The sequence below is a fragment of the Cajanus cajan genome, chromosome 10 (genome assembly GCF_000230855.2).
Source record: "Cajanus cajan strain Asha chromosome 10, NIPB_CcT2T_4, whole genome shotgun sequence".
NCBI lineage: Eukaryota > Viridiplantae > Streptophyta > Magnoliopsida > Fabales > Fabaceae > Cajanus > Cajanus cajan.
This window is the reverse complement of record NC_138526.1, coordinates 39,979,055-39,992,969: the sequence shown is the minus strand read 5'-3', so window position 1 is coordinate 39,992,969 and position 13,915 is coordinate 39,979,055. Positions and strand designations below refer to the sequence as shown.

The 13,915-nt window shown below is 39.5% G+C and overlaps 1 protein-coding gene and 1 long non-coding RNA gene across 2 annotated transcripts; one reads left to right on the top strand and one right to left on the bottom strand.

The window, feature by feature from the left end:
• Nucleotides 1–1,219: 1,219 nt before the first annotated feature.
• LOC145952490 (uncharacterized) lies at nucleotides 1,220–7,666 on the bottom strand. The gene is made up of 7 exons (XM_083064858.1): nucleotides 7,249–7,666; nucleotides 6,298–7,071; nucleotides 5,794–5,940; nucleotides 4,839–5,472; nucleotides 4,518–4,706; nucleotides 4,106–4,283; nucleotides 1,220–1,276 (listed from the first exon to the last, which is right to left on the bottom strand). Exons 1-7 carry the CDS (start codon nucleotides 7,664–7,666, stop codon nucleotides 1,220–1,222), a joined length of 2,397 nt encoding a protein of 798 aa, XP_082920984.1.
• A 609-nt stretch (nucleotides 7,667–8,275) lies between these two features.
• On the top strand, nucleotides 8,276–12,045 carry LOC145952914 (uncharacterized). Its single transcript, XR_014430414.1, has 3 exons — nucleotides 8,276–8,566; nucleotides 8,668–8,994; nucleotides 9,175–12,045. It is a non-coding gene; the product is annotated as an uncharacterized LOC145952914 (long non-coding RNA).
• The last annotated feature ends 1,870 nt before the right edge of the window (nucleotides 12,046–13,915 follow it).

Sequence of the window (13,915 nt, the reverse complement as noted above, 5' to 3'; positions counted from 1 at the left end):
ATGGACAGATTCTTCTACAACTAGAGTTCTCTTATTATAAATTATATAAGCCTTACTATTTGTAGAGTATCCTAGAAATATTGCTTCATCAGCCTTTGCATCAAACTTCCCAAGTTGCTCTTTTCCATTGTTCAGCACATAGCACTTACATCCAAACACTCTAAAATAGGAAATATTAGGCTTCTTTCCTTTATAGATTTCATAGGGCGTTTTCTTTAATATGGGCCGAATCAGAACTTTGTTTAACACATGACAAGCAGTGTTAACAGCATCAGCCCAAAAATATTTTGGCAAGTTTGTTTCATTCAACATTGTTCTAGCAAGTTCTTCTAAGGACCTATTCTTTCTCTCAACAACCCCATTTTGTTGAGGTGTCTTAGGTGTTGAGAAATTATGGTTTATACCATGTTCCTCACAGAATTTTTGAAACAACATGTTTTGAAACTCACCTCCATGGTCACTTCTTATAGAGGTGATGTTTGAGCACTTCTCATTTTGAACAAGTTTGGCAAATTTTCTAAAGGCATTAAAAGCATCATTTTTATTTGCAAGAAACATAACCCATGTGTATCTAGAATAGTCATCAACAATTACTAAGCCATAGTAGTTTCCGCCTAAGCTCATTGTTCTTGAAGGACCAAACAAATCCATGTGAATTAATTGCAAAGGTCTAGATGTGGAAATTTGATTTTTGCTTTTAAAGCTAGCCTTCACTTGCTTGCCCTTTTGACAAGCATCACATAGTTTGTCTTTCCAAACTTGAGTTTAGGTAGACCAACCACTAATTCTTTCCTACACAGCTTATTTAGGTGATCCATATGAATGTGTGCAGCTCTCCTATGCCAAATCCATATGTTTTCTTCTTGAGTTATTAGACACTTAGTGTTTGACATTGTTATTGAGTGTGATCGAGGCCGTACCCGGTCAAATAAAAAACAATTAGTGTAGTACTAGGAAGTGACTCCTAGGTCGTCTCCCAAGGACCAATTGTCTCAGTCAAAGGTTCAAACACACAGTGGGGGGGGTTGGTTCAGATTATCGAGTTAAATAAAACGAGCAGAAGTATGGATTACTTGCAGTAATTAAAATAGGTCAGACCCCTGAACATAATGCACCTCTGATTTCCTTGGTTCACAACAAATAATCTGTCCAACATAATCCTGTTCAGTCCATGATTAATCAACTAAGCGAAGACTAACATGAGACCTCACTACACGAATTAAGCAAACGTGAACCTTGCAAGACCTCCTTCCCCAGGATTAAGCAACCTGAGATACTGAACGTGAACAACCCAGAGTCATTAAGCATGGCTCAGATGTTGAACGCCTCAGAACAGAGATCCCACAAGGGAGGATCAAGCGGAGCAGAAATGCAACGCACAGAGAACCTCTTTCAGAGGATTGCATTCTGTCCAAGGGCCCAAACCCTGGGATTTAGCCCTCCATTAAAATAGCAACAGAAACGAAAATAGAAGAAAACATGAAAGTGGCAAAACGTGAATAATAATAGCAAAACGTGAATGTTTAGATACAAGAGGAAGATCAACCAGAAAACAACCAGAAAACGTGAAGAACAAAGAGCCACCAGCAGAAAACGAAAAAAAACAAAGTTCCAAGAGAGACAGCAACGTGGTCACATCAAGTCTGCATGTGGGTAGCTGCTCCTTTCCCTAGAAAAACCCTAATAGAGTGTAAAAATGGGCCCCCACTGGTCTGACCCGAAAATACAATAAAAATAAACGAAAAAGAAAATAAAATGCTGATATGGCATAAGTGGTGCAATGGTGACATGGCATGTGATGTGGCAGATCTTCTTGAAGTCCAAAAATTTATTCCAAGCCCAAATAATTATTAAATTGCCCTGAAAATAAAAATTGGGATAATAAGATCCAGAAAATTCAATTTAGTTAAAATATGAATTACCGGTCCAATTAAAGCCCAAATAGAAAACAGTGCAGAATATAAACAATTAAGCACAAATCAGAGATTAAGATAAGCACAGAAAGGAAAGAAAATAAGGAAAAATAATGACTCATCAAATTCCCCCACACTTAGCCTTTTGCACTCCTGGGCAAAATCAAAAAGCAGAGCAAGGAACAATTTAAAAGATACCAAAGATAGCAAAGAGAGCCACATGGAGAAAAACGAAAACAAAAACAACAACACACAAACAGACAGAGTTACATAATCCTCATTGAATCCTGAGAAAAGAGAGGAATAGGCAACATGCAACACGCAAAGAGTCAAAGAAACCAGATACTTATGGAAATCATCCAAGCATTTCAAAACATGGCAAGACAATCAATCAACTTAAGAGGTGAATCAAAAATAACAGAACCTCACAAGATGCACTGTATCACTGTATCTCTCAAGTGTCTAGGCAACTGTATACTCTCAAAGCACTCATGAAAAACAAGCAACAGATAGACTTGGCAAGCCTCTAAAATCAACACTCAACACACATGCACATGAGGATCAAAAGGTCTTTTTAGGGTTGTAATGAGGCCAAGGACAGGGTAGAAGATAATATATGGGATAAGTAACTACAAACCAGAGGAAGCAGAGGAGCAATGGGGAATAAGTCAAGAATAAACATAATAAGCAAACCCAAAACCTCTAATGACCTCTAAAATAACCAATCCTCTTCCCCTTTGCCTCATACAATTTCTCTTTTTTCGTTTGTTTTTTTTTTTTTTTTTTTTTTTTGGAAGCATGAACAGTACACACGAAATTTTGAGATAATCTAATATAAGATGTGCAGAGAAATAAATATACAGCATGAAGAACCAACTAGCCAATATATATCATCCAATGAAACATACACACACACCCCCACACTTATTCAAGAACTTATTCCCAAAACAATTCCAAAGCTCCAAAACTCCCTAAGGTTAAGGTAATCATGGTTTTTCACTTAAGGCTTGTAATGAGGTTCGAACAAAGAAGGGGAAATAGGCTCAGCAGGGGTTATCAGAGGAGTTAATTCAAGGTAGGCTTATTTGGCTAGAGGCTTATCAGAATAAAAATGCCTTAATCCTTTCCAAACATGCATGTGGACCAAGAAATATCAAACAGAGTCAAGCCAAGGATATTGTGCAAGCAATCAAGAGGCAAAACACACAAGAAAGAGCAGAGAAAGGGTCAAACCTCACATAGGGTAAATCTGTCACATTCAATTCAACCTCTCAAACCTCATAATCAAATTGCCAAGCAGAGAAAGACAGGGATTTCAATCCATAGAATATTAAGTAACTCATATCCAAGAGTGAAGCAAGTGCCCATAAACTATCAAAACCCAGAAATCAAAGAGAAACATGCAAAACTGTACATGACACCTAAACATAGAACCTAAACCAAAATTGACAAATAAACCCTAAAAGCATCTAAACAAGACAGTGTAAACAAGACACCCCCCCACACTTAAATCACACATTGTCCCAATGTGGCTCACATCATAAGATCAAAGCAATTAAAATAATCAACAGAATGGGACATGTGCAAAGAGGGGGAAAAGAGAACTCCCTAAGTCATGGAGATGGTGGAAAGGAAGTGGGGTCGAGCAGAGACATCTCCTCTACAACTGCATTCAACAGGGAAGGATTGCTGAGGAAAGGTTTCAGACGGTGCCCGTTAACTTTGAAGCTCTTGTTTGTGGATTCACTTTTGATCTCAACTGTACCATAAGGAAAAACATTAGTAACAACAAAAGGTCCAATCCACTTAGAACGCAACTTACCACCCATGAGACCAAGCCTTGAATTATACAGTAAAACTTTCTGCCCAACCGTGAAGTCCTTTCTAGCTATCAAACTATCATGGAACTTCTTGGTTTTCTCCTTGTAGAACTTAGAGTTCTCATAGGCTTCCAGGCGGATCTCATCCAGCTCACTCAGTTGCAACTTTCTTTCCTCACCAGCCTGATCAATGGAGAAGTTGCAGGTCTTCACAGCCCAGTAGGCCCGATGCTCAATCTCAACAGGTAAATGACATGCCTTGCCAAAGACAACCCGATAAGGAGACATCCCTATAGGTGCTTTGTAGGCAGTCCTATGTGCCCAAAGAGCATCATCCAACCTGTTACTCCAATCTTTTCTGTTGGGCTGTACAATCTTCTCTAAGATTCTCTTGATCTCCCTATTTGAAATCTCAGCTTGCCCATTAGTTTGGGGGTGGTAAGGTGTGGAAATTCTGTGCACTACCCCATACTTCTTGAGCAAAGCCTGCATAGATCTGTTGCAAAAATGGGTTCCTTGATCACTAACAATGGCTCTGGGTACTCCAAACCTGCAAAATAGGTGAGATCTAACAAAATCCACTACAACCCGAGCATCATTAGTTCTGGTGGGTTTGGCTTCCACCCATTTTGAAACATAATCAACAGCTAAAAGAATGTAGGAAAATCCAAAAGAAACAGGAAAGGGACCCATGAAATCAATACCCCAGACATCAAACACCTCACAGAATAGCATGGGCTGCTGAGGCATCTGCTGTCTCCATGTAAGGGATCCTCCTGCTCACTGACACTGCTCACAAGTGCTACAAATCTTCCACGCATCTCTGAAGATCGTGGGCCAGTAGAAACCACAGTCAAGCACCTTGCGAGCTGTCCTCTGAATGCCTAGATGGCCACCTGGTGGGGAAGAATGACAAAACTGCAGGACCGAATCAATCTCATTATCTGGTATGCATCTCCTAATCACCTGGTCACTGCAAAACTTCCACAAATAGGGGTCATCCCAAATATAATGCTTAGCATCACTCTTAATTTTATCAATTTGAGCTCGTGATGCTAAGGGAGGAAAAACAGAAGCAACTAAAAAATTAACAATGTTTGCAAACCAAGGGGTAGAAGAAGCAGAAACAGAAGAAATAATAAACAAATTTTCATCAGGAAAATTATCCTGGATGGGCAAGATGTCAGCACTATCCTCAGGTCTTTTAATTCTGCTGAGATGGTCTGCCACCAAATTTTGAGCTCCACTCCTGTCCCGGATATCCAAGTCAAACTCCTGGAGCCAAAGCATCCACCTGATCAATCTAGGCTTTGACTCAGCCTTTTTCAGCAGGTACTTCAGAGCTGCATGGTCAGTATAGATAATAACACGAGAACCAAGCAAATAAGATCTAAATTTATCAAGAGCAAAAACAATGGCAAGAAGCTCTTTCTCTGTGGTAGTGTAGTTTGCTTGGGCAGCATCCAAAGTCCTGGAAGCATAATATATCACTCGAGGCAACCTGTCAACTCTCTGTGCTAGGACAGCTCCCAATGCATAATTGGATGCATCACACATCAGCTCAAATGGGACTGTCCAATCAGGTGCCTGAATGATTGGAGTGGTGGTCAGTGCTTCCTTGAGGCAGTCAAATGCCTGTTTACACCTGTCATCAAAAACAAAATCAACCTCCTTCTGCAGTAGATTGGATAGTGGAAGGGCCTTCTTGCTGAAGTCTTTAATGAAGCGCCTGTAGAAACCTGCATGGCCAAGAAAAGATCGCACCTCTCGCACGCAAGAGGGGTAAGGCAATTGTGAAATAACAGATATCTTTGCAGGATCTACCTCAATGCCCCTACTAGAGATGATATGCCCTAAAACTATACCCTGCTCAACCATGAAATGACATTTCTCAAAATTAAGAACAAGGTTAGTCTCAATGCATCTATTCAAAACTTTATCCAGACTATCCAAACATGTATCAAAAGAGGATCCATACACAGTGAAATCATCCATAAACACCTCTATGCAATTTTCAAGAAAATCAGAAAAGATACTAAGCATGCACCGCTGGAAGGTACCAGGGGCATTGCATAGGCCAAAGGGCATCCTCCTATAGGCAAAAGTGCCAAAGGGGCAGGTGAATGTGGTTTTCTCTTGATCCTCAGGAGCAATGTGGATTTGAAAGTAACCAGAAAAACCATCAAGAAAACAGTAGTGAGATTTACCTGCCAGACGCTCAAGCATCTGATCAATGAAGGGCAGAGGAAAGTGATCCTTCCTAGTTGCTTGATTCAGCCTCCGGTAGTCGATGCAGACCCTCCAACTGTTTTGCACTCTAGTGGGAATGAGCTCATCCCTCTCATTTTTCACAACAGTGAGACCTGTCTTCTTGGGGACAACCTGGACCGGACTCACCCACTGACTATCTTATATAGGATAAATGATCCCAACTTGAAGAAGCTTGGTCACCTCCTTCTTCACTACATCCAAAATGACAGGGTTGAGTCGCCTCTGGGGTTGTCTGACTGGTTTAGCTCCATCCTCTAAGAGTATCCTATGCATGCAAGTGGATGGGCTGATACCAAGGATGTCCGCCAGGGTCCAACCGATGGCTTTCTTATGCTTTTTCAGAACGTGCAACAGTTTCTCCTCTTGAACAGCATCAAGGGAGGTGGAAATGATAACTGGAAACTTCTCATCATCCTCCAAGTAGGCATACTTGAGGTTTTCTGGTAGAGGCTTTAATTCTGGAATGGGTGCTGGCTGAACAGTGGAAGGAACTAAGGGTTCCACAGCATGTACCTCAACCTGCAAGTCAGACTCACGTGTACTTCCTGAAACATGGTTAGTGCATTCTGACTCTAAAGAAATAATATCCAGAGGTACAGCACCCAAAACATCATATGCACAATCAGTTACAAAATCACAATTATTCTTGGGACAGGAATCAAAATCTGATACAGAAACAGATTCAAAATCAAAAACAGAATCAGAATCAGTGCATGCAAGAGAAGTATATAGATCAGACAGAAAACAATGTTTCTTATCATGCAGAGAATGAAAATTAGAAGAATACTCATCAACAATATCATCAAGTATCTCAGCACGAAAAACAGAATGGTTTTCAGATGGATGTTTCATGGCATCAAGAATGTTAAAATGGACAATACTATCACCAAATTCCATGGATAATGTACCAGCATACACATCTACCTTAGTTCGGGCTGTTTTCAAAAATGGTCTGCCTAAAATGATTGGGGCAGATCCATGGGAGAATCCCTCCTCCATATCAAGCACATAAAAATCGGCAGGGAAAATCAGTTCACCAACCCGAACTAAAACATCCTCAATCAAACCTGTAGGGTGGGCAACACTTCTATTTGCCAACTGTATCACCACACCCGTAGGTTGCATAGGACCAAGAGACAAAGATTTAAAAATGGACAGAGGCATGACATTTATAGAAGCACCCAGATCAAGCATGGCATTTTCAAATTTGTTATTCCCAATAATACAAGGTATGCAGAAAGTACCTGGGTCCTTACATTTTTCAGGAATGTGAGGAACAGATTTACCTATCAAAGCAGACACATTTCTGCCCATGCTGATTCTCTCATTTCCCTTCATCTTCCTTTTATGAGTGCACAGCTCCTTGAGGAATTTTGCATATCTCGGGATTTGCTTTATGGCATCAAGCAAAGGTATGTTCACCTCTACTTTCCTGAAGGTCTCCAAGATTTCCTTATCCACCTCTTCCATTTTTTTGCTTGGAATCACCTTAGGAGGAAATGGAAGAGGGATAGGAGGCTGCAAATCTGAACTGGTGCTGGAAGAAGGTCCACCTGCATGAAAATTTTTGACACCAACTGGTTGATCATTTTGCTCAGATGCAGATGTTGGAACTGGAACTGGTACAGGTGCAGATGGCGGTGGAGGTACTACAGTGGGCATGTCAATCTGTTTCCCGGACCTCAATGTGATGGCACTCACATTTCTTGGATTCTGCACAATCTGTGAAGGCAACTTATCTGAATTTTGTGACTGTGCCTGATTAAGTTGAGTAGCCATCTATCCCATCTGATTGGTCAAGCTCTGAATGGAAGCTCTGGTCTCTTGCTGGAATTGCATATTTTGAATTGTCATCTGCCTCACTAACTCCTCCAATGAAGGTTCGGAAGTAGAAGGTTGAGGAGCTGATGGTGCAGGAGCTTCATTCTGCTGCCTGTGATATTGTTGCTGTTGCTGCTGCTGAACTGGTGGAGGCACATAAGGTCTGCTTGGACCAGCAGAACTCTGAAATGGTGGTGAAGGTTGTTGCTGCTGCTGCGAAGACCATCTAAGATTAGGATGATTCCTCCATCCTGGATTATATCTGTTGCTGGACAAATCACAATTTTGTTGTTGTTGCTGTTGCTGCTGCTGCATTGGTCTGTTATTGTAGATATTTGCAGCATAGGCTTGAGGAGCATTAACATCAGAAGACTGCTGCAATGATGGACACGAATCTGTATGATGATCATTTGATGTGAAAAGGCCGCAAACTCTTGCCACAGATGCTGACTTTTGATTCGCAGCAAGTTCACTCACCAGGCTGACCAAGGCATCAAGTTTACTCTCCAGCTTTTTATCTGTATCAGTGGCCACATCATGAACTCCTCTAACAACAATTGCATTGTCATTTCTGGTACTGAATTGTTGAGAGTTGGAGGCCATCTTTTCTATTAAGTTCCTGGCTTCAGCTGGGGTCATGTCACCAAGTGCTCCACCACTTGCTGCATCTATCATACTCCGCTCCATGTTATTCAGCCCCTCATAGAAATATTGCAGCAACAACTGCTCTGAAATCTGGTGGTGAGGACAGCTTGCACATAATTTCTTGAATCTTTCCCAGTACTCATACAAGGTTTCTCCACTGAGTTGTCTGATCCCTGATATATCCTTCCTAATTGCAGTGGTCCGTGAGGCAGGGAAGAATTTCTCCAGAAACATTCTTTTGAGATCATCCCAGCTAGTGATGGACCTGGGAGCCAAATAATACAGCCAGTCCTTAGCAACTCCCTCCAATGAATGTGGAAATGCCTTCAGGTAGATGTGATCCTCTTGAACATCAGGAGGCTTCATGGTAGAACATACAATATGAAACTCCTTTAGATGTTTGTGTGGATCCTCACCTGCATGACCATGAAACTTGGGCAACAAATGAATTAGTCCAGTTTTAAGCACGAAAGGAACATCTTCTTCAGGATATTGGATGCACAAACTCTCATAAGTGAAATCAGGTGCAGCCATCTCCCTAAGAGTCCTCTCACGAGGTCCATTATGTTCACCCATGTTTTGTTGTTGACTTGAATGAAGTTCAGATGCAACACTTATACTATCACTAACACTATCACTATCACTATCTAAAGATGGAATGATATGCTCTCTAATTAATCTATGGAATGTCCTATCAATCTCAGGATCAAATGGATACAAAAATCCAGGGTTGCTCCTAGTCATGCACTACATGCAACACATGCATCAGGACACGTGAACAGTAGGGGTAAACTGGGAATTTCCATGAAAGCTCAGAAAATATCAAAACTAATGCACCAACATCATCCTAAAATCATAAGACACTACCACAAAAAAGTTGAGAACAAAATTCCAAACCTAACTATTTTTTAAAAATTATAAAAGTTTGGAAAAATAGTGAAATAAAACTTCAAAAATACAAAAGAAATAGTAAATGACGTTTTTTTGAAGATCTGGCTGGGGCCACAAGGCGTAGCTGTGTGGGTTGGATAGATCTTTTTTTTCTACACAAAATGAAAAAAAAGTTTGCCTAATTCCGATAACCAGAGCAAAAGTTATGGCCGTTTGAAGTTTTGCTGAAAAAGTTTTTTTTAAAAATTTGTATCTCCAAATTTTGACCAAACTATGTGCCCTAGCTATTTTTTACACAAAATATAGGTTGAAAGAAGTTACCACAAAAAAAAATCAGACAAAAATAACAAGTCTAGCTATGGAAACCAAAAATCACAATTAATTGGAAAATTCTAGCACTATTCAGCACTATTCACAGCCACTTGATGCACCAGCTTTTGAGCCAATTTTCACACCCTTTCCCACCAAATTGGAACCCGAACAGAGTAGTAGTAGGGAGAGAAAACAGAGTATGCACAACCGGAACAGAGCATGCACCAAAATTCGGACCAAAAACAGAGCAAACAAGCTACAAAACGGACCAGAATTCAAGCCACAAAACGCACCAGATTTGGCACCATACTAGACCAGATTTTTCACCACATGAGCCAGAAATCAAACCAAAAACCGGACCACAATTCTAACCAACATGCACCAGATTTCTAACCAACATGCACCAGAATTTGAACCAAAATGCACCAGAAACCAAACCAGATTTCGAACCAAAAATTGAACCAAATATCAGACTAAGTTATTGTTCCATTGATTTACTGTTGAATTGGTTCTCTAATTGCATGACCTTAGGGACTAATAACACACAAAATTACACAACATAACATGCAATATGACACGAAAATGCAAGCATCAAACTAACTCACAAAACTGAAATGAAACTGATATGGGACTGACACACTCTAACACACCACCAAGAACACCAAGAACACCAAGAACAAACAGAACACAACAGAAACTTAAAACTACTAACAAAAACACAAAACACACAACAAACACAAAACCTTTGACAAGAACCGATGGTCCCCGGCAACGGCGCCAAATTTGATCGAGGCCGTACCCGGTCAAATAAAAAACAATTAATGTAGTACTAGGAAGTGACTCCTAGGTCGTCTCCCAAGGACCAATTGTCTCAGTCAAAGGTTCAAACACACAGTGGGGGGGGGGGGGGTTGGTTCAGATTATCGAGTTAAATAAAACGAGCAGAAGTATGGATTACTTGCAGTAATTAAAATAGGTCAGACCCCTGAACATAATGCACCTCTGATTTCCTTGGTTCACAACAAATAATCTGTCCAACATAATCCTGTTCAGTCCATGATTAATCAACTAAGCGAAGACTAACATGAGACCCCACTACACGAATTAAGCAAACGTGAACCTTGCAAGACCTCCTTCCCCAGGATTAAGCAACCTGAGATACTGAACGTGAACAACCCAGAGTCATTAAGCATGGCTCAGATGTTGAACGCCTCAGAACAGAGATCCCACAAGGGAGGATCAAGCGGAGAAGAAATGTAACGCACAGAGAACCTCTTTCAGAGGATTGCATTCTGTCCAAGGGCCCAAACCCTGGGATTTAGCCCTCCATTAAAATAGCAACAGAAACGAAAATAGAAGAAAACATGAAAGTGGCAAAACGTGAATAATAATAGCAAAACGTGAATGTTTAGATACAAGAGGAAGATCAACCAGAAAACAACCAGAAAACGTGAAGAACAAAGAGCCACCAGCAGAAAACGAAAAAAAACAAAGTTCCAAGAGAGACAGCAACGTGGTCACATCAAGTCTGCATGTGGGTAGCTGCTCCTTTCCCTAAAAAAACCCTAATAGAGTGTAAAAATGGGCCCCCACTGGTCTGACCCGAAAATACAATAAAAATAAACGAAAAAGAAAATAAAATGCTGATATGGCATAAGTGGTGCAATGGTGACATGGCATGTGATGTGGCAGATCTTCTTGAAGTCCAAAAATTTATTCCAAGCCCAAATAATTATTAAATTGCCCTGAAAATAAAAATTGGGATAATAAGATCCAGAAAATTCAATTTAGTTAAAATATGAATTACCGGTCCAATTAAAGCCCAAATAGAAAACAGTGCAGAATATAAACAATTAAGCACAAATCAGAGATTAAGATAAGCACAGAAAGGTAAGAAAATAAGGGAAAATAATGACTCATCAGAGTGTTCTAAGTCAAGCATGTATATATTGTCAATTCTTTTACCAATGAGTCTGATTTCTTTACTCTTTTTATCACATATCAAGCAACATGTATTATCAAATTCAATTTTAAAGCCTTTATCACACAATTGACTAATACTCAGCAAATTATGTTTCAAGCCATCAACAAGCAAAACATTTTCAATCAATGTTTGAGAGGAGGGATTACCAACATTGCCATGTCCAAGAATTTTTCCCTTATTGTTGTCACCATTGGTAACATACCCTTCATTCTTCAATTTCAGATTTGTGAATTTTGAAGGATCCCTAGTCATATGCCTTGAGCAGCCACTATCAAGATACCAAAGTAGATTTTTGGCCCTCAAGCATTCCTACAACAAAATTCAGAGGAAAAATTTAGGTACCCATGTGAAGGGTCTTTGTTGGTTAGTTCTCAGCCTTTGACTCTTTTCAACCCAAACCATCTCTCCATTTGGAACTCCATATTTTCTAGAATAGTAGTTCCTAATTGTATGGCCTTTTTTGCAGCAATAAAAACAAGTTGTTTGTCTAGAAAAGTTGCTTTTGAATTTTCTAAAGTTTTGACTTTTCACAAAAGCTACTTTCTTTGACTTAAATGACATGCTCATACTTTGGTTGAAACCAAGTCCACTCCTATCAAAAGTGTTTCTTTGTTTTCCCAAAAGAATGTTCAAGTTTTCATTTCCATTAGTGAACCTTGCAAGTGTAGATTTTAAATCAGCATTTTCTTTTTCAAAAATTTTGCAATGTTCACAACCATCTTTTGAGGAGTGAGCTTCACTAAAGTTAAACATAGTTTGAAGATTTTCATGCTCATGCTTCAAATCTTCAAGCTCTTGTTCAGCTTCAATTAAATCATTTTCATACCATTTCAGCTTGTTTTTAAACTTTGAATTTAAGGCACCTAATTTGACAACTTCTTCATGAATTTGTATAAACGCTTCTTGAAGCTAATCATAATCCGGATTGGATTCAAGGTCAGAGTCACTTACAATTGTGTCATGGTTAGTTCCAGCCATCAAGCACAAGTTGTTCTCCTCACATTCAGATTCATCACTTGACGTGCTTGAGTCATTATCTTCCCAAGCAATGTAGGCTCTCTTCCCTTTTCCATTTTTCTTAAATTTCTTCTCCTCTTGTTGCTTCTTCAAGAGATTTGGACACTCAGCTTTCATGTGTCCCGTTTTTCCACATTCAAAGCAATTAAAGGAGGATTTGTTTGCTTCCTCTTTCTTGTTTGTCTTTTTGTTGAATTTATAGGGAGAATTCTTCTTTCTTCTCATGAACTTTTTGAACTTCTTTACCAGCAGATTGAAGTTCTCGGTTTCGGAATCATCGGAGCTTGTTTCTTCACACACCTCTTTACCTTTGGCAGATTTCAAGGCTTTCAATGACACTCTTTTGCCTTTCTTATCTTGCTGCTCATGTTCATCAAATATGTGCAGCTTTTGCTCATGCTCCCTCAACTTCCCAAAGAGAGTAGCTAATGTCAAGGAGGTCAAATCCTTTGATTCTTCAATGGCTATTACCTTTGCTTGCCATGTTCTGTCCAAGCATTGCAGCACTTTCAAATTCAGCTCTTCCTTCTCAAATTTCCTGCCAAGGTCAACAAGTTGATTTATCAAGTGTGTAAATTTCTTTTGAAAATTAGAAATAGATTCACCATTTTGCATTCTAAACAGCTCATATTCTCTAATGAGAGTATGCTTTCTTGATCTCTTTACATCACTTGTTCCTTCATGAGTGACTTGCAAAGTATCCCACATTTCTTTAGCAGATAAACATTGTGAAATTCTGAAAAATTCATCAATAGACAATGCAGATGTTATGATGTTTTTGGCTCTTTTATCATGTTGGGATCTTTTTTTTTCCTCATCACTTCACTCACTCCAATGTTTTTCCTTAAGCTCACCATCATCATCTTTTTTCATAGGAATATAGGGTCCATTTTCTATAGCATCCCATACAGCAATATCAATAGCTTCAATGAAAATTCTCATCATAATTTTCCAATAGACATAGTTTTCACCATTGAAAACAGGAGGTCTATGAATAGACACACCCTCACCATAGGGTAAGTTGTTGTTGGCCATTTTTGAAATCTTGAATAACTCTCAAGAACCTTGCTCTAGATACCAATTGATAGAAAAGAATGGCACAATCCAAGAGGGGGGTGAATTGGATTCAATGACCCTTTAAAAATTTATCAGAGTATTTTGGATCTTAATTTCAATCAAAACTTTTCTATGACAGAATTTCCAAACGAAGCCCTCCTAAAGACTTGTTATGAGAATATGAA

What these genes read in the sequence shown, in the direction of transcription:
- LOC145952490 (XM_083064858.1), bottom strand. Translation starts at nt 7,666, where the DNA reads ATGCCCACTGTAGTACCTCCACCGCCATCTGCACCTGTACCAGTTCCA. An exon ending in TGAAAAATGTAAGGACCCAG is followed by an intron (nt 7,072 to 7,248) that starts GTACTTTCTGCA and finishes CCCACCCTACAG; the next exon opens with GTTTGATTGAGGATGTTTTA. An exon ending in AGCACTTGTGAGCAGTGTCA is followed by an intron (nt 4,284 to 4,517) that starts GTGAGCAGGAGG and finishes CCTATTTTGCAG; the next exon opens with GTTTGGAGTACCCAGAGCCA.